General features: G+C 33.9%; 1 protein-coding gene across 6 annotated transcripts in view; it reads left to right on the top strand.

The window, feature by feature from the left end:
* Positions 1-10,941, top strand: part of Pcdh9 (protocadherin 9) — an 873,584-nt gene extending 862,643 nt beyond the window's left edge. For 4 of the 6 annotated variants that reach the window (XM_063246818.1, XM_063246817.1, XM_063246819.1 and 1 more), the window contains one exon: positions 8,774-10,941. In XM_063246818.1, coding sequence (XP_063102888.1) covers positions 8,774-9,147 — 374 coding nt within the window. In that variant the 3' untranslated portion in view covers positions 9,148-10,941. The remainder of the gene's footprint in view (positions 1-8,773) is intronic. The other 2 variants (XM_063246824.1, XM_063246822.1) reach the window with 2 other exon arrangements.
* Positions 10,942-21,060: the final 10,119 nt, after the last annotated feature.

The raw sequence follows: 21,060 nt of genomic DNA, 5'->3' as shown, positions 1-21,060 counted from the left end.
TGACATTTTATTGTTTTAAAATAATCCATCAGACATTTTCAAAATACGTAAGTTATTGTGTCATTAAATCTTTGATCATTTAATTAAATATTTTCCTTAATTTGCCTGATGGTTAAAAATTACCTCTGACTATTTCCTCTGAAGGCTGAAAAGTGGAGCCTGTGGCCCAGAATGCAGTAGCAAACATGGCCTGAGTGACAAGTGTGTGCTCCAGAAAAGTCATCGGAGATCACTGGACATGAACAGCACAACCCATTCCAATTAAGTATACTTGGAATGTGGGAAGCAGAGGCCACTGCGTAAAGGGAAATTACTTCCCAACACTGAATACTGCTGGCTTGGATTCAGACAAGCAACTGTTCCCTTTTTAAGAGAACAGAAAATGATATAGGTTGTTTTTCTGCAATTTAGCGTGGATTTCATCTGGAAACTGAACTCTGAAGAATTACTTCATTATTTCATACTTTAGATTTGCTCTTTAAAAGTATTTCGGCCAAATAAATATCTTTCCTTTTCTAAGAAATAATTCCATTTGCAAGAAATAGAGTAATTCAGGACATATTACTGTATGAATGAATTTTTTTAAATGCAAGACATCAAACACTGTTTAAAGAGACAGTGAACTCTAAAAAAAAAAAAAATATACTCTGCTATAATGTAAATAAGGGTAAGCAATTTGGACCAAATTTAAAAGTTAGCTTAAATAATCAATGAGAGTTTATCTCATTAGACTATTGTCATTAAATTAATTGCAAAATAAAATATTAGTACTGAAAGCATGGCAAATAAATGAAATTATCAGAGAGAGTTTTGGATTTTTTTTCCGGTACTTAGCATCAACAGATGAAAAAAGATCTGCTGGTATTTATGCAACGCAGAAGGTGAAAGATATATAAGGAAGTGCTCTCCATTCTTTGTGAGCTGTAAAGTCTGTCCAAATAGCAACATCCTTGCTGGCAGAGAGTCTGTTGCCTCGGTGGCCATGTGTTATTGTACTTGGACTCTCTCCATCTGCAAATGTTGACTTTTCATCTGTGACCAAGAAAAAAAAAATTGTACGAGGAGCATGCTAAACATTTAATCCTTGTTTACTTGTTAACCAAAGGTTTTGTTAAATCCTGTTGGTGTGGGATTTCATGTTTATTTGTTTCTCAAGGTGACTAGATGCATTCTCAACGTTGTGCTTAAATATGAGCTACAAAGTAAAACTCTGATAAAGGCATTAGGTATTTACTTAGTGCTGGAAATATGTGTAGTTATTCTAAATGTAATTCCACATTCTAGAATCTTAATGGAAAACAAGTAATAAAATCAACTGACAGAACAATAGGTTTATATTTTTTGCCATGTCTCAGGCTTCTCATTAGTAAAATGAGAAAAACTTGGAGAGAAAGCTTGAGCAGTTTGGTTATCAGATTATAAGAATGAAAAACAAAGGTGACATTTAAAGCATAAAAGAATGTACAGAGGTTATCCACTGAAATCTGTTCTTTTTTTTCTGAATTTATAGATAAAAAGTAGATGCTAACAAATATAAAATTTATTTATTAAAATTAAAATTAAATTATCATTATTCTGCAGCTAAACTTGCTTTCTGTCTTAACCCTGCAGCAGCGTTCATGTCATTTAAGATTTTGGATTGATTCTGATTTTAGATATTCCAGCCAATTTTGAACCTGAAGAAAGTTGACTCAAAAATTGTGGAGGAAATGAATGAATGAATGGAAAATATTTCTCCCCAAATTATAGCAATCCCTCAGTACCTGTAAAGAAATGGTTCCAGAATCACTTTTACCCTCATACCAAAATCCATCTGTACTCAGTTCCTTTATGTAAAATGAAGTAGTGTTTGTGTGTAACTTATGTACATTCTCCCAAAATACTTTAAATCATACATAGAGTCACTGGATTGTTAGCTTTCAGTTTCAGTAAGAAACACCTGAGATAAACATTTTAAAAAGAGGAAACGTTTATTTTGGCTACCAGTTTCAGAGGATTCAGTTCACGATAGTTTGGCCATGTTGATTATGCCTGTGGCAGCACAGTACAGCCCAGGGGGAATGTGCAGCCGAGAAAGACGTTCACCTATGACAGTCAGGAAGCAAAGAAAGAGAGAAGGGACCAGAATCCACTGTGCTCTTCACCCGCTTCCCTAACTTCTTTCCAGTAGACTCTACCTAGACTCCTAAAATATCCATCAACTGCCAATAGTTCAGAGGCTTGTGACTAAGTGTCTTTAATGCAGGAGCTTTTAAAGGCAATTCCACTTTCAAATCATGACACTTACAATAACTAATATGATATAAAAGTCTTGTTAATAAATGATACACTGTTGTTTAGACAAAGACAAGAAAAATTTATACATGTCAAGAATGGACACAATTTTGTAGAATTTTTTTGAGCTATACTTGCTTTTAGTCTCAATTATGAAGTGTCAATTTTGTAGACATATTTCTATATTTATCTTTGGATTAACACTGTCCACATCACTCCACATATATGATTTCATAAAATAATCTCAGTTACAATGAAAATGAAATTCCTATCCTGCTGTTGTTTTTTTTCTGTATAATAAAAATAATAATCCTGCTACTTACTGATATGTGATATTCATTTGAAAGTATTAGACATAAAGTTCTCTGAAGTAGGAATGGAGTTTTTGAATGAAGTGAGAGAGAAGTGCTAAGTGATCCCCCAGTGTCTTCTTCAAAGTCTCCTTTTTGAAATTATTTTTTATTATGTTCAGGTTGTTAGCAAATTAAGCCAGTTAAATTTTAGTAGCACACAATAAATACAGAACATAGCGTTTAAATAGTGAATATTAAGGTGTCTGTGCAGTAAATCTGCTTCTGAAATATTTTTCCAGAGCAACATAAACCTCTTCCTTTACCTGCTATTCAAGTTAATTCACAAAAAAAGATAAGATGTCATTATGATGTTATATAATCTTTCCCATTTTTGTTTCAAAAAAGTAAAAGGAAATGAAACAAATTGAGGGTAAAAATGAACTTGTGAGAATGCTAAATTTTGTTATATCAGTCTCCTAGAGATTCTAAAACAAATGAGTGATATTTGTGTCTCCTTGAAATTTTATTATTAGCTTTGGCAAATCTAAATTAGCAGAAGAACCCTTCATTTTATGGTGTTTGGTGATGTACAAGTGTTTGCATTCTGCACACTTGTGCTACTGTAAGCTTTTGGGGAATTAGTATCAAAATTGGAAATTAGGAATAAATATTTTTAACAAAATTACTTGGTATGTTCTTAAATAGACATCATAACATGGCAACCAGATGTGTGTTCCATCAAAGAGGAAAATTTTCTATCATAAAAACAACACAAACTCTTCAGGTGATGTAAATTTGATCAAAAATGATAAAATGGCATATCTGTTTTACAATTTATTTTGGAACTGTACTTAAACTTATTTTGCTAACATTAAAAATTTGAAGGAGAACTTATTCTCTCAAAACATCAAAATACCAGACAATATGAAATCTAACTAGGAATATAAACGGTATCAGAATTTTTTTACACCAGTTCCAAACTTTGGAGTTAAGAGAGTATCAAATAATCGGGTTGAATAGCAACTGGTAAACAGACCAGAAGCTTCTTGTTAATAACAGGAGTGAGTTAATCAATAAAGTAATAATCTGACTTCCAGGTATAATACAGTGGAGTCAAGGACCACTGAGATATCTTTCCACCTAAGTCTAAATTGAGTTTCATTAACCTGGTTTGTTTCACATGCCAAGACTGTGTCTTTAAAAATCCGTGATACAGGTAGCTTTCTGACAGCCATTAATTCCTAAACTTTTGGAAAAGATTTGCTTTGATTTTTAAAAGAGAAAATCATTTGCACAAAAATGGAGAAATACTTGGAGATATACAATAAATATCAACACAGATGACTTTCTAGAAGCTTTTCAACTGTACTTTTATTTTTGTTTCAGTTTTCAAATGAAAACTGCAAACTTTTGCAATTTTATAGGTACTTGTGTCCTCGATACATTCCAAAAACAAGAATAACAAGCCTCAGATTGAAGAACGTAAAAAGAAACAAATTTGAACTTTAAAAATATTCATTAATCACACACGGTTGCATACACAATGCAACCTCCATGTCCACACTTTACACATAAAATCTCAAGAAGTCTGTTAGAGCTCTAACACAGTGTTATATCTTACATGTGATATGTTAGGGGGTCAATAAGTACTTGTCAAGTGAATTATGAATGAAAATTGCTTATCACCTAAGGTAGAATTGTAATGAAAAACTTACTTCAAAGAATAATTATAATTCATTGTACACTTAATAGCAAAATTTCCCTTATATTTTAGTGTTTTAATATTGATTTGTATGAATCATTTTCTATCACATTTTAGAAAGGCCACATTAAATGTCAACAAGTTTTAAACAGTGCTTTTTGAAAGGACCAGATACAGTCAGTGACTCTAAAAATGAGAAAAATGAATTACAAACTGGTCAAGAGTACTAGTCTATAGTACTAGTCAATACACAACGGACTGTATATGAGCATTCATAGGACAGGGAGTGCCGTAGGTAACCAGCAGAAAGAAAGTTCCCTTTTAATAGTAATGCATTACTGAATTAAAAATTATTGAATTAAAATTTTTGTTTTTCTTCCTATCAAATCATAACACTGACTATGGAAGAAGATTAGAAAATAGTGTTAGTCTTAAAGATAAAATTCCCTCCTTAAGTGTTTAGCTTTTTCATTCCTATTATTCATTATATTTCAGCTACTGGATATTTATTTATATATGCGCCCTAAGTTTAATATCATTTCCAAAAATAAGAACATACCAAGATCAAGTAAGTTATATTTGCTAAGACATTTCAGACTTTAAAATACAAGACTAAACTGATGTATATACCTGTGTTTACATTGTTGTTTTTGATTTTCATTTTAATGCTTCTTGATCTATTTTTTTTTTTTTTTTTGGTCCTGATCTGAGGACAGTCATTTTCCTTATTTTGAGCAGCAAAGTCCATATCCTATCCACTTCCTGTCTAGAGGTGTCACTCCAATGAGTCACTAAGCATCACTTTAATATGATAAGAGAAAACCCTGGGTAATTTGAGACAACCCACAGGCCCCGTGCCTGAGAAATTATTCAAACTACTCTATGCAAAGAGAGCCCTGACAACCTCACTGACTCCATCCTGCTAGTTATATATCAACACGTCCAACAGTTTCAGTTTCTTGGTTTTCTGCCCCCCACCAAATCTTATTGTGTGTGAATTTGTGGGAGCCTTCTTTACTTTAAAAATACCACAAAAATCGTTTTTCCTAGCTATCCTGTTCAAGCATCACAAGTGTCACTGTGTGAAGTATCTGAGGATGAATCTCAGTTTCACACAATTGCCTTTTTAAAATATTTAACTAAGAACTACAAAACTTCTATCAAAATCCTTCACGTTTATTTGTAAGAAGGAATTATGCACCATATAATTCTCAAGAAGCAATTAATATTCTTTATTGGAAAGACACTCATTTTGCATATTAACAAGTTTCCTAAAAAACTTAACCATCCGTGTTTTAACTTGTCAGTTAACTTTAAGAAGAACTTTAAGGAAATGGAAGACATGATGTGACTTGGAATAAAGCCTCTGTTACCTAAATCAGTTACCTACCTCCTATTCCGTCACAGTGATGCCTTTTTCTTTCCATTCTGTTCACTGCTCTAAAGTTAATTGTTTCTCCATATAGACGGCAACTCCATAAGGATAACATGGACATCTGCTTTGTTAACTGCTATATTCCTGGAGCCTGCCACATGGCAGTATATACTGCATGTTCAGTCAACTTTTATAGAACATTTGCTCTTGGTTCTAAGAGAAAAACAATATTGTACTGTATTTGTTAAAATGTGTCAATGCATCCAACGTAAGATCCACATCTTAGATGCAAACAAATCACTCTGGACCCTTGGTTTATATATAAGTAAATATGATGGCTGTGTATATTGGATAAGGACTAATTTAAAAATAACCTTACATAGTCTTTCTTTAGTGTATTCAGTAAACCCCAAAATGACTGCCATTTCTGGAGTAGCTAATAATGTTTACCCCATTTGGAGATATTAATAAGAAAAGAAAAGCAATGAAATAGCGAAAGTAAAGATTAAGGGTTGTTTTATAGGCTCCAGGATATAGTGCACAAGAAAGTGGTGATAATTTGATCTCCACTGACGTCAGGAGGGAGTGAATATATTTAACAGAAGTTAGATGATTCGTTTATTAACTGTCACAAAGTATTGCTGAACAAAGTATTTTGCTGTTGAGGAGCTTTTGGTACAAGGCTTGTGAAATCAGCATCTTGTATTATAATTACTTAAGGTCTGCCTTTAAGTGGGGGATATCTTTAATAATTCTCAGAACATGTTCAACCTCATAAAATTTTAATTAACAATTAGCATTGTTCATAGATCATCACTAGTGCTTTGCATTCAGAGGGAATCAGATGACTGATAAGCCATCTTCTTCTCCACCAATGAATACTCAATATAGTTGTGGGGAAAAAAAAAAAGCAAAAATTTGTAAGTATACTAAACATCTCTCAAATGACAAAATGGCATCAAGGTAATGATTGAAAAAGCTCAGGAAATTTGTTACTCCCCATAAAGGAAGATGTGTGAAAATTTTCAAGCTGCTTGCACTATCTGGACCAGTATAGTTAGGCATAGCTATGGAAGCCACCCTGTGGTATGAGAGACAGAAGCTGACCCTTGGGGCATCACTAATTAAAAGAAAACAGGCCAGGCAGAAAGCACCTTTTAAGCCTGTGATCCCATGGCTTTGAGTGTAGATTGGTTTGAACAAACTTTGCTAACAATGTGGACGCAGAGACACTAAGTATACCAAAGCAAACCTAAAAGTGAGAAATTAGTTTGAACTTAGTAGCCAGATTATAAAGGGCAGGAAAGACTCATAGGCAAATTTAAATGAAATATCCAAGGAAGGAAGTATCATTAGAGATTTGTAAGAGAAATAGTTTAAAGTAATGAATGTGTGTTTAAACAAAATAAAACTTTGCTTTTGAGACTATGGGAATATATGTCAGACGGGAAGGAATTTTTAGGTCATTCTCAAGACCAGGCTACTAGCTATAAAAAAAGCTGTAAAAAAAAATCACTTTAAAATAACTATATATGAAATAGTGCACCTTTGCTATGCATTTCTAACATCCTGTGTCTATTCAGACACTGGCCAGTCTTTGCCATCGATCATTGTCTATCACAACAGGAATTTTTTTTTTTTTTCACATATGAGAAATATTAGAATCACATATTAGAATAACATTTAGACAAATAAATGTGAATATAAACTGTCTGCAGTTACTGGACATTTAAAGAGAACTGCTAACATCGCTTTGGCAAAGATTTAAATTTCCACAATTATTTTCCACTTATTTTATTTGTGATCTAGGCAAACTTGCAATATGCTTTCTTCTACATTGTTTTTCTGATGACTCTCTGCTTTTAAAAATGATTTATGCTTCAGCCATTCTGGTTCATCCATTTAAACTCATTCGTAAAATCAATTCTTAATTGCCAAGCTATCACTTATCACTTGGCTATGTAATCAGAGGGAAAAAATACAACAAAATGATCCTAAATAAGTCCTTAACGATCAGGTCATTTTTTTTTTTTTTTTTCTGTAAAGGACTGATTTCTTCTTTTCATGAAATCAATACTTTATTCCTGAAATCCTGGTTAAAATGCATGCTGTACTGGCAAGCATCAGGTCCTGAGTTTGAATCCTAATTCAAAAATGTGTGCTCTAGGTTGTCTACATGAAAAGAAAAAGAAGAAAAACTTTATGGTGGTATTTTCCCCTGAATGTTAGACTCCCGATAACTCAGGTATACACTTTGAAACCTAGAAACTAGTTCAGCCTATAAAGAAAAAGGCTGTCTTTGTGGGAAAGTGGTTTCTTTATTTACTTGTATCTGAGACTGCCCAAATGACACTTAATGATGATACTTTATTTAAAATATTCTTTAGAATTTTTTTTATTTTTAAAAATTGTAAAATATTTTTATATACTTTTCTATATAAAAATAAGAACCTATACAGAGAAAAATAATATTGTATCTAACCATCTAGAATTTTTTTTTTTTTTTTTTGGTCTTTTTGAATCAGGATTTCACAACGTAATTCAGGCTGAATTTGAACTCCCTTTGTGGCCCAGGCTGGCCTCAAACTCAGAGCCATTTTCCTGCCTCAGCCTCCCAGATGCTAGGATTACATGCCTGTGACACAGTGCCCAGCTAGTTATTATTGAGGCAGTATTTCAAGTAGTATGTTTGTTTTGGGCAACTGTGACATTTACATATACTTCAGCATTACAAATAGATTTTTTGACTTCTCATATTATTCCATAAACTTAAACTTTTTGCCTGAGAGTTAATTTTAAGGACATAAATCATTAATAATTTTATGCCATGGAAAGATTGAATAAAAATTGTTATATCCATTTACCCATATGTGTCTTTTTGTCTATCTTTCTGTGTTTCTGGAAACAAAAATGGAAGAAAAAAATGTAAGTCTTTCCTCCATAAAAAATGAATGTGCTCACTTTTGTGCTAATTTTACAGGGATGGAAATAATACCTCTGAATTGCTTAAAAGTGTGTCAGGGAGAAAAAAAATGTCATTGCCAATGTACTTTTTCTTGAAAGGGATAATATTAAGTAAAAATTCTGACCACTTTCCTTCTTACTTGGTCTATCTTTTGTCCTTCACAGATGGACCTCTGGGTCCCCGAGGATTAGCAGAAGCTACAGAAATGTGCACTCAGGAGTGCTTGGTTTTGGGTCACTCTGATAATTGCTGGATGCCTCCTGGTTTGGGGCCATATCAACACCCAAAGTCTCCTCTCTCAACCTTTGCAACCCAGAAAGAATGGGTCAAGAAAGACAAGCTTGTGAATGGGCACACCCTCACCAGAGCCTGGAAAGAAGACAGCAACAGGAGCCAGTTCAATGACCGTAAGCAATATGGCTCCAATGATGGCCATTTTAATAATGGCAGCCACATTGCAGACATTCCTCTGGCAAATCTGAAGTCCTATAAGCAAGCAGGAAGTGCGATGGAAAGTCCTAAAGAACACCAACTCTAAGACAAGGCTGTATGGGACCTGACAACTTTAACTAAACAGACATGCTAATACCGTGTGTGTCAGAGCTTTATGTATTCAGTAGATCTCTACAACTATGCCCCTTGTAGCAGGGATATCCATCACTTGTGTTAGTACCATGGAAGATACAATGTTTTGCAATATAAGAGAGAAATTTGTTCTATTAGCCATGTGATTCTTGTTTACTAGAATTGATTAAGCTCTCCAGAGATCTCTCCATTGTGCAATTTATTTTTATTATTGCATTTTATTTTGACCCTGGACTGCTGCTATGAACAATAAAAATATGCATTTGGAGAGTAAGAAAGTTCATGGATTAGAGTGACTGACAAACATATCCAGTTATAAAATTGTGCTCTTTTGTCATTGATTTATGCTGGGACCGCTATACTTGACATTATACTTCAAACAATACTTATAAAAGATAAACATTGAACCTATTGTGCTGTTAACAACATTAGTGGACACTTGTAAGTCAATCAGTGTTAAAATATATGTAAATAGAAGCAAGTTATTATTAACTACTTTTGTGTACTTATAGCGTTCACCTAAAAATGTTGTAGCATAATTCTGTGTTTATGATTGCTTCTTTCCTTTTTTTTCCAATTTACTTCTTTGTTGTTATTTTTGTTGTTTCTTTGGTGAAGTGTTTCTGCATTAGTAATCTGTCTGGACACACTAAATTTAAAGCATTTTAAACACCTGTATTTAGAAAAGGTTCAAAATTTTCTTTTATATGATAGCTTACGATGTAGAAATTATGTAAAAACAATAAAGAATGAAAAACTGGAAAGATTTATACAAAGCATAAAAAGACTTTTGCAAATGCTTGGAAATTAAAAGCCTAGTTTTTGGTATCCTTTTTTTCAACATAGGCAAAAATCACTTAATTTCTACTATTAAGTGAGACACTAATGGGAAAGTATTATCCATTGAAAGTGCTATGATATCCTATATTTGTCATTCATGCAAAACTAATATATCAAAATTAGAATATATTGAAGAAAAACCACTATTCAAAAATAGCTTCAACTGGGCAAATGTGTGTCTGCAACTCCGCTGAAATGACAGAGTTTGTGTTGATCCCCATATACAATACTCTTGTTGTAACATGTGTTATTAGACCATAGCCACAAAATATTTAATGTGTTGTGCCTTCATGATGTAACAGAGCATTCTCCAGGTAGGGTAGTTGGGGGAAATAAAGGGATAAATCTCTAATTATTGCTGTTTAACTGTTTGTTATCATAGTTGGTCAATGCCTGGCAGGTACCAGCATTTTGTCACTTAGGTCAAACCAAGAGAGTGACAATTAATGTTAATAAGATCTCAGTTGCACGTGCAAACAAATCCAAATTTGAACATTCTTAGGAGGTTTTTGTTAAGGCATGACAGATGATTTAAACAAATAAATAGCATGCAACAAAATGTCTTTAATGAAAGAAGTGAAAGTTATAATGACACGGTTCACCATCAGTTTAAAAGTTAAAAAAAAAAACAAAAAAAAATTTAAAAAAGGTTTGCTAATCCGATAGTTAATTTGTTCCTTCTGAAAATGAAATTTCTTTGTAAATAGCAGTTCACATTTTTCCACAGTATAATGGAAAATAATGGGTAGGGGTGCATTGCTTATTGAAGTACATTTTTGTCGGTTTGTGAGGGGTGTTTGATGATTTGACAGAATAAATATCTAAACAATTATCCTTGTTACTGCTTTGCCAGTTCTACGTTATTTACAATTATTCAGCTCTTGCAATAAATGTTCTGAATTCCTGATTGTAGTGTGTTAATTTTTGGTCAACATCTAGCGTGACTATTTATGCTCTGATGGCTACATATATGCTAATAAATGAACTTTTATTTACAAAGCAAAGAAAATGTGTTGGGGTTTGAGATCTATATTCTAAAACTATGATTCCAAGTTAAGTTAAATCCCTACAAAATCATTTTCTGAGGAATTCATGGGAAAAAGTTGATTCCAGTCTAGTTAAGATTCATATCAGTTTCATCAAAGTAAATTCTAAACCAGGCACTGGACAGGTTACACTAGTTGGTAACCAAGGTTATCATTTTGATTCTTTATATTTTTAATGAGATTTCACAAGGTGTCTTCTTACTTACTTCATTGTTGCACAACACAGATGTCTGTTCTGGTACTATGGCCATTAATCCAGAGACAAAACATATATATATTCATCATGTAGTAACCAATTCATATCAATGAATGTTCGAGTTTTAAATGGGATCAGTAAATCTGACTTCTACAGTATTTTGAGCAACTGTGAATCAGGACTCAGAAATCAGAGGCTGTAGAGGGAGCTGTATATGTTTGGATCCCCGGCTTGATGTGACATCCTAATTGCAATCCTGGATAAACCAGACTACCCAGTTGATCTGAAACAACTGTAGCTCCTCTCTGCTTCCCCCGCTGTACAAAGACACAGAATGAATAAATACTGAAAAGGGGCCATTTTGAAAACAAAAAAAATAGAGTATATTCATATACATTTTCTTTCTCCAACTTAAAAAAAATGACATAATTCAGTCTACTGTGCTTAAGAGAGAAACTCAAGTAGTTTTTTCTTTATATTTTTTCTTTGCATAAAGAACTACAGTACTCTCTATAAATAGAAAGTTTGAAAAATGAACTCCTCATAGTTATTCTCACAATCGTTCTTCCAAGAAATACAAAATCTATTCTTATCACAGCATTCAGTTATATGCTTTGTAAAATTTTAAGAGTGATAACACCATAAACCCTGTTGAAGAATCTGCTCGCCATATATAACAATCCTATTTTTAAAATATAATTCACAATTTAGTATTGTACAGATATTTAATAATAAAAATCATCAATTACCTGGAAATCAATGTCATTTGCATTGCCTAGGACAATGCATGTATATGAAATGTTTAAAAATAATGAGCTTAGAGGAATTGCTGAATAATATTATTATACAAGGACTGGGGATATAGCTCTGCGGCATAAGCACCTACCCGGCAAGTGTGAGACTGTGAGTTCAATCCACTGAACCAAAAACAAAACAAACTAACAACAACAACAACAACCAAAAAAAAAAAAAAAAAAAAAACTGTATTGGTCAGGGTTTTACTAGAGAGAACAGATAGAACCCGCGATATGCAGAAACAACAAGATTGGCTTATGATAGTCACAGAGTCCGATGAGGAAGCGTGCAGAGGTTGTCTATGCACTGGAGCCAAAGGATTCAATCCAAGATCTGGAGTTCACCCTCGTGTCTTTGTGCAAGTCCACACCAGCAGGCTGATGGGTCTGCGACAGAAGGCAGAAGGCTCTGCCTTCTGAAAGGCTGAAGAGTCTACGCTGGGAAGCGTAGAGTCTGTGCTGGAAGCCAGCAGGCGAGCCCTAAACCAAAGGCGAAGACTGGAGCTTCTCCCAAGAATGGCATGGATTTATCCTTCCTCCTCGCCTTTTATACCTCGAGGTGATAACCCCCCAGGGTGAGTCTTCTTCTACACCCTTGGGTGTAGAATTGCTAAACCCATTTACTTAGCTTCTAACTGTCTCAAGTTGACACAATCAATCAACCACTAGAATCCACCCCTTGTCAACTTGGCACCAGACACATTTCTTTCTTTTTTTTTTTTTTTTTTTTTTGTCTTTTTCCTTTTTATCGGTACCAGGGATCGAACTTACGACTGCCTGCTTACAAGGCAGGTGCTTATGCCGCTGAGCTAAATCCCCAGCCCCCCAGACACATTTCTTTAAACTAGTTCCAGATACACAAACATGCATATAATTGCGCCTAACATGTTATGACTGTCCTTCATATAAACGGAAACACAATAATTCCCCTGCCAAAATACACAATGTAACTTTTCTTTGGTTGATTTGTTTACTCCTATCAGTTTGTAAACTTAACATTGTAACACAAGTTTAACAATTCCCAAAACACAGCATTACATCTAACATTATGTTACACTGAAACCATATTTGGGGATAAATAGTAATCATAATCCTTTTTTCTGTAACTGATACCTGATACAGGGACGTAGCTGGTATTTAGAACTTCCTTCTTCCACTACCCATTCTGTATTTCTCTGGCCTTCAGCAAGCACCTCAGCAGGTCTCGGTTCTTTCCCCGGTGGAGTGACCCATACTTTCATTCCTGAAGGTTCTGGACCACTTGTCACTTTGTCTGGATTAGGTTGCTGTAATTTTCCATTAACCTTAATGACAGGGCATGGTAATACTAAAAGGTGCCCTAAGGAATCTCCTGCACTCCATGTATATTCTTCCTTTCCTCCATTGTGGAGTAGTAGTCCAACTTCCCCTTGGTAGTCTGGGTCAATCACCCCTGACAACACTGTGACTCCCTTTTTAGCTTGTTTCCTCAGAGACACGAGGAAACCAAAATGACCAGGGGGAAATCTTAGCTTCCAGTTCAATGGTACCATTGTCGTGCTTCCAGGTATAAGCCTTCCCCCCTCTGTAACCAAAACTTCTAGTCCAGCAGAACATGAAGTCATGGGAACAGGAAGCAAAAATTTTGTTAGTGGATCACTAGGGGTGATGGTGAGTGGCACCATTCCTACTTCCACCCCTTGATTCCTGGACCCATAAATCCTGGCTATGGGAGACACAGTACCATATAATGGATGTTGATTCAAAGCATATACAGCCTGTTGAAGTACTTTACCCCAGCCTTGCAAACTATTGCCACCTAGCTGGCATTGTAACTGTGTCTTCAAAAGGCCATTCCATCTTTCTATCAATCCAGCTGCTTCTGGATGGTGAGGGACATGGTAGGACCAGCGAATTCCATGAGCATATGCCCACTGTATCACTTATTTAGCTGTGAAATGTGTTTCTTGGTCAGGGGCAATGCTATGTGGGATTCCATGGTGGTGGATAACGCATTCTGTGAGTCCACGGTTGGTAGTCTTGGCAGAAGCATTACGTGCAGCAAAGGCAAAGCCATATCCAGAATAGGTATCTATGCCAGTGAGGACAAAGTGCAGTCCCTTCCATGATGGAAGTGCTCCAACATAATCAACCTGCCATCAAGTTGCAGGTTGATCACCTTGGGGAATGCTGCCATATCAGGGACTCAGTGTTGACCTCTGCTGCTGGCATGCTGGGCATTCAGCAGTGCCTGTAGCCAGATCAGCCTTGGTCAGTGGCAGTCCATGTTGCTGAGCCCATGCATACCCTCCATCCCTGCCACCATGGCCATTCTGTTCATGGGCCCATTGGGCAATGCCTGGGGTGGCTGAAGAAGGAGGTTGGCCACTGTCCAGAGAAGGAGTCATCTTATCCACTTGATTATTAAAGTTGTCTTCTGCTGATGTTACCTTTTGGTGAGCATTTACATGGGAAACAAATATTTTCATATCCTTTGCCCATATAGAGAGGTCTATTCACATACCTCTTCCCCAAATATCTTTGTCACCAATTTTCCAATTATGTTCCTTCCAAGCTCCTGACCATCCAGCTAGACCATTAGCTACAGCCCGTGAATCAGTACACAGTCTCACATCTGGCCATTTCTTCTTCCAGGCAAAATGTACTACCAAGTACACTGCTCGAAGTTCTGCCCAAACACTTTTCCAAGACAGGTATACAATTAAACTTATAAAACAGAATGTGATCTGCTGAATAATCATTTCTCTACATAAACCAACATTTTATATGTGCACATATATTATATAAACTATATATAAAATTGTACATATATAAACCATATAAATTACACATAACTATTACATATATAGTGGTCACTCATTAAGAGACAATTAAGTAGCCATTTTGCTAAACAGATATGTTTAATAAACCTCATTCAGAATCGCATCTTTCATTAGCTAAAACTAGAAATACAGCTAAGGCCCAGAGTGGCTCCAGTATTTATTAAATTTTTGAATAGAAGCCAGGAATGGTTAATTATTATTAGTGAGAAGTTTTGGCAGTGAGAAATGAAAGGGATGCCTTGTTGATCTCAGTTCTAGTATGGATTATAGCCTGTTACTTTGCACAAAGGCAACCAAGCTATCCAAAGGAAGAGTGGGGTTGTGACACTAAAAATGCTTCATTGTTCTGCTATTTTTAAAATAGAGCTGATCTTCCCTCCCTAAAGAGATCTCTTTGATTTGTTCTTTTAAGAGAGTGCTTCCCAGCACTTCCAATGCTCTTAAAGTCACAGAGATCACATGATAAATTTTCTAAACACTCTTCTTTTTCTTTCACAACTACCAATACAAATTTTAATTAATATCAACAAGAATTTTTGCTGTTAAAGAATAGAATTTATCTTTATACTGTAATATTTTTATAAGTACACCTTACCATGATAGGATTTTCATTCTATTTCACTCTTATTCATTTCCTGAAAAGTATAAACTAATGAATACTCAAAAAATACCAATATTTTACTATCAGGATGCTATTATCATGTGCTTTTTTTTTTTAATGTCTTTTTTTTTCTTTTTATCAGTACCAAGAATAAAACTCATGACTGCCTGCTTACAAGGCAGGCGCTTATGCTGCTGAGCTAAATCCCCAGCCCCTATCATCTGCTTTTAAACATTAAATAATTTCTATTTAAGGACTCGACATAAATATTTTGGTTTTACTGCTTAGATAGCTTCAAGGTATACCACACTGAAATGAGTTCTGTTCCTCTTTTTGTTATGTTATGTAATGTTGTTATTGAAGCTTTATAGTAAAATTTATCTTCTTCAATAAAGTATTCAAATTTTCTCACTTTTCCTTTTTAATAATCTATTATGTCCTCATTAACATATATAAATTATTACCGGGCTTACTTGATTATGTGTACTTAAGGTCACATATTCAAAGAACGTTGAGCTACATGATTTTTCAAGTAATATTATGGAGTTATTTAAATTAGCAATAATCACGCCTAGGATAAACCTCATTTGGATGTGATACTGTCCTTGACCAAAGCTAAGGGTTGTTTAAATTAAAAATTGAGAATTTAAATTCTTCCAATTTCCTCTGTTCTAATCATAGGTGTTTTGTTTATTTTTCACTTTCAAGTCCATCATTAATATTGGCATCATATATAAAACATTGAAAAAAATAACTGAAAACAATAGAAAAAAACTTTACCAAAACCTCTAACAGTCACGGTTTTCTGCTGTATATTATTTTGTGCTACTCAGTGAAATCACAGTATATTTTCTATTTAATGACATAATAGATATTGCCCTTCAATAGAATATTCACATAGCCAATTTTAATAGACCTTATTCTAATAGATGAAGTGTTTTTGCCTTATTTCAAGAAAAAATGAAATTATTTATACTACTATTAATTTAATTCACCACCAAAGTTTATGCATATACAAATATATTTCAGTGTCAATAAAACTGACAGTTTGGCCTTGCTGGTAGCGTCAGAACTCTATATTACAGGCTCATAAAGGAACCTTTCTCTTCCTGAACATTCACTTCTCCTGGTGTTCTCAAAACCAGAGTAACTTTAGTACTTCTTACCTCAGTTTCATTTCATCTCAGGCTTCGTTGTTAATTTCTCCTTTTTTGTAACATGTTGGAATGTCTTTTGAGGCTCAAGACTCAATTCCAAGACTTCTTTTTCTACTCTACACTCTGTCTTCTAGGAAGTTTACCTAGTGTCACAAATTTAAATTCCTTCTTCATGCACCCAAATGTACATTCCAGTCTGGATCTCTTGACCACACACCAGAATTTTTAACCCCAAACTGTAATTAATATCTACCTAAAACACACACACACACACACACACACACACACACACACACACTGTATCTAGTCATTAAACTTTCAGTTAATAACACCTTAATCAGTTAAACAACTAAGTTTGGTGTTGTCATATAGTTTTTGTGCTTATATAGAATACCTCTATCTTTCTGGCCAAAATTCAAAATTCACCCAATCTAATCACTGCTAATAGCCACTCTTATTAGTTTGAGGTGAGTGTCACCGTCTTTTTTCTTGATTTTTATGCAACTCTCCTGCCTGTTCTCCTTTGAGCTTTTTTTGACCTTTCCTCTTTAATCTATTTTAACCAGGTCTGTGTGTCCTTTTAAAAGAATGGGCAAGCTAGATGTTACATTTCTCTTTATACAATAATCCAGATTCATTTTTATTTTGCTTTATAATTCCACATAAAAATAAAGCCCTTTTGTCACATAGTACCTCTTTTCTTCAATGGCCCACATTGCTTATTTCATTCTACCCTGCTGTTCCTCCACATTCAGGTACATGTTTGCCTCAGCTGGCCTTAGTTGTATTTCTGCAGTCTAGTTTTGCTGGAAACTGACTTTCTGCAAATCCTTCTTTCCTCTCCTTCAAATATTAGGTTAAATGTAGTTTTTACTCTTGAGAGCTATACTGAGCCAATTATTTTCTATTATGAATAACTATAAATATAGATACATTGATATATCATCATTTTAATCATCTTAATCAATAAATAGTATAGAGACCTTAATTATATTCACATTGTTATTGTTATCATCATTTAGTTTCCAAACCTTTTTTTATCACCCTTGTCTATAAATGCTAAGGAATATGTTGCCATTTGACCTACCATCTATCTCTGGTAACTTGACATCTACTTTCTGTCTTTAATAATTTGCATAATACTGAGGTATTTCATATCTGTGACAAATACAGTATTTTCCTGTTGTGTTTATCTTTTTCACTTAGCATAATGTTTTAGTCACTTAGCTAAACTAAGATTCTCAAGGTTCAGCCATTTATTCTGCAGTATATATCAAATCTTTCTTTTAGCTGGAAAATATGTGTTTATATTTTTGTATTAATTGACTCACTCTTGGATAATTTCTACTATTAAACTATAGATTATGAATAATGATGCAATGAGCATGCATGTAAGGATATGTCTTGTCAATTTTGGGGGGCCATTTCCTTGCATGTATGTGGTAACTGTATATTCAGCTTTGTTTTCAATGCTAGGGATCTAATCTAGGATGTTTCCCATGCTAGGCAAATGTTGCACCACTCTGTAATTTTAGCCTTTGAAGAAAAGAAAATTGATCCCTTAACTACTACCCCTGTTTTATGTTATCCCCAGCAAGATATTTAAAATTCAAGTTCTTCACATCTTCATGAATATTTATTTTCTTCCTTTTTATAATAACCTTCATAGAAAGTGAGTCATGACACTTCATTTTGGTTTTGATCTTCATTTTGGTAATGCCTAAGGATACTGAATATCATTTCATGTGATTATTAGCTATTTCTATATATTCTTAGGAGAAATATTAATTCAAGTCCTTTAACCACTTTTAGTTATTGTCTGTTGTTGTCTGTTGTTGAGGTACAGGGCTACTATATAATGTGGAAATTAAATCTACACCACACTCAACATTTACAAAATTTTCCTTTTTTTTTTTGTAGGTGATCTTTTAAATTACTTGATAATATTCATTTATATAGAAAATTTTTAATTTTGATAAAGTACAGTTTATCTTGTTTCTTCTTCCATTGTTCATGTTCTGTTGTTATACATGAGCATTCATTATCAAATTCAGGATCCTGAAGATTTACCCCTATATTTCTTTTAAGTGTTTTATAATTTTAGTTCTTATATTAAGGATGTTGATCCCTGTGGTGTTGACACTTGTGTATGGTGTAAGCTAAGGGCCCAAGTAAATTCATTTACATGTTGATTTTATTAAATGCCTTATTTTTATCTATTGAGATGTTCGTTTTCTTGTCATGTTTGTTCTTATTTTCTCTTTTCCTGTTTGGTCTACTTTTGTGTTTCAGGTATGACATAGAGTGATTTTTTTCCTTATGTTGAGCCATCCTTGTATTTCATGAATTTTCTTTCTAATTTAATTATTTCCTTCCTTTTGCTAAGTTTAAATGTGTTTGCTTTATTTTCTTTCTCAGGATATAACACTAAGTTATTAATTTAGGAGTATTATTCTTTTATACATTTAAATTTATAAATTATGAATTAAAATTATAACTTTCTCCCTGAGCACATTACATTTATCTTGTAATTTTAGAATGTTGTATGTTCATTGACCATCCTTAAATACTTTCTAGGTTCTTTGTGAATTTTCTTTGATTTATTGGATGTTACTGAGTATGTTTTTGTACATATTTGTGAATTTGTTATGTTTTCTACTACTTTCAACTTCTATTTTCATTTTATTATAGTTCCTTTTCAATCTTTTAGGTGTAAGATTGATTTATTTCTAGGAAGTTGATGTTTTTGGAGAAAACAATGATTCAGGTATTGATGTCAATTTTATTTTTGTTTCACGTTTTCTTCATGGAATGTTTTTGATCTCTGTATCTCTTGGAGTCTGTAAACTTCATTAATTGTGTCATGCGATCCCTAGTTTAATAAGTAATTGCTTCATCCTTGACATTTCAAAACTTCAGGAAATTGTGCTAAGCTCTGTCACACTGCTGCAGTCACGCCCATCTCCGTTCCAGTGCCTTCGACTTCCACCAGAGTTATGCTAGTTGTGCTTGGTTTTGATTGGCTAATGTTTAAAAATATTTTATTCCAACCAAAACAAGGTTACAGATGGTTTAAGAAAAGCAACATGAATCATGGGGGGGGGGGGGCAACCAAGAATTAAGGCAAAGAAAACATATTTATGCGTGTATGAAAAAATATATATCTATGTCACAGACTCTACATACTTTCAAAGAATGGGCCATTTATTTGAGTCTGAAGCCACTGGCAGCAAACAAACAAAAAAAACCCAGCAAGTGGACAATTAAAACTTGCCAATTTCAGTGGATCACATACAACTTTTATGATTTCTTCCAAAACTTAAAATTAAATGTGTCATTAGTAACACACTTCTAAAGAACTCATATTTTTGAGCTGTAGCATTGTTTTGAGTAATACTGTGGGTAAACCAGGAATCTCACTATATAAATTATATAAAATTCTACATAAAATATTTATCCTACTTTATTTACAGTAACATTTAAACGTGTTGTTATACCTCATGTAAGTAAACCTGTCCCCATATTCCACCCTTTGAAAAGGTAAACCTGTAGGTTGTACCACCAAATTCCTCATTGCTCTTCACATCTCTTTTCTGTGCAGTGGAAAGGATACATCCACCAAGGAAGTCTTAATTTCAACAGGAGGACATTTTTTGTGGGAGAAAGGCTGAAGTTGCTGGTAAGACAACTGTGAAACAAAACAGTACAAATCCAGGTTCAATGACATTTCCTTCTCACCCACCTTGGTTAAAACATTTCTAATGAAATTTTACTCAAGACCAAAGACAAGTCTTCTGGGATATGACACAGATTATAACACATAATTGAAATCTTTATTGTCCTCAGTGCACATGGCTTAGATGAATTTTAGTTGTTTGACAATATAACACAGTATGTAAAAAATAAATATGTATACTTTTGGTTAAAATATTAAGAGCTTGATCTTTAGAGTTACTAAGTGACAAAGCCTGCCACACACATTATGAGACAAGGTAAAATTTCCAGAGAAGATCTACCTAGCTGCACAATTTTAAGACTAAAGCTTATTTACATGGAAACCTATTTACTTTCTTTTATTGTTCTACAACATGTAAACATCCTTATTTACAGTATGCTTTGTATATATATTAAAATTTTTCAGAATTATACCTTATGAAGTATTTATTCCATTATCAGTATTGTTCTAAGGATTTAAATGTATTAATGTATTTAAAACATCATGTACTTACTTTTCAGTATAATTGTCATTGGTATCACCATCTTACAGATGAGGAAATTAGATACAAGGAAAATAAAACTACTGTGCAACATAAAATTAGCAAGCAGCAATATCAGCTATCTTAGTTGACGGTAGCACTCAGGCTTTGAAACTGTAGAATACCACCTCAATAAGAAAAATACAAACACTTT

The sequence above is a fragment of the Cavia porcellus genome, unplaced genomic scaffold (assembly GCF_034190915.1).
Source record: "Cavia porcellus strain 051 isolate PalLab524CR breed Dunkin Hartley unplaced genomic scaffold, mCavPor4.1 scaffold_4, whole genome shotgun sequence".
Classification (NCBI taxonomy): Eukaryota; Metazoa; Chordata; class Mammalia; order Rodentia; family Caviidae; genus Cavia; species Cavia porcellus.
The sequence above is the reverse complement of the archived record's forward strand: the minus strand, read 5'-3'. Positions and strand labels throughout refer to the sequence as shown.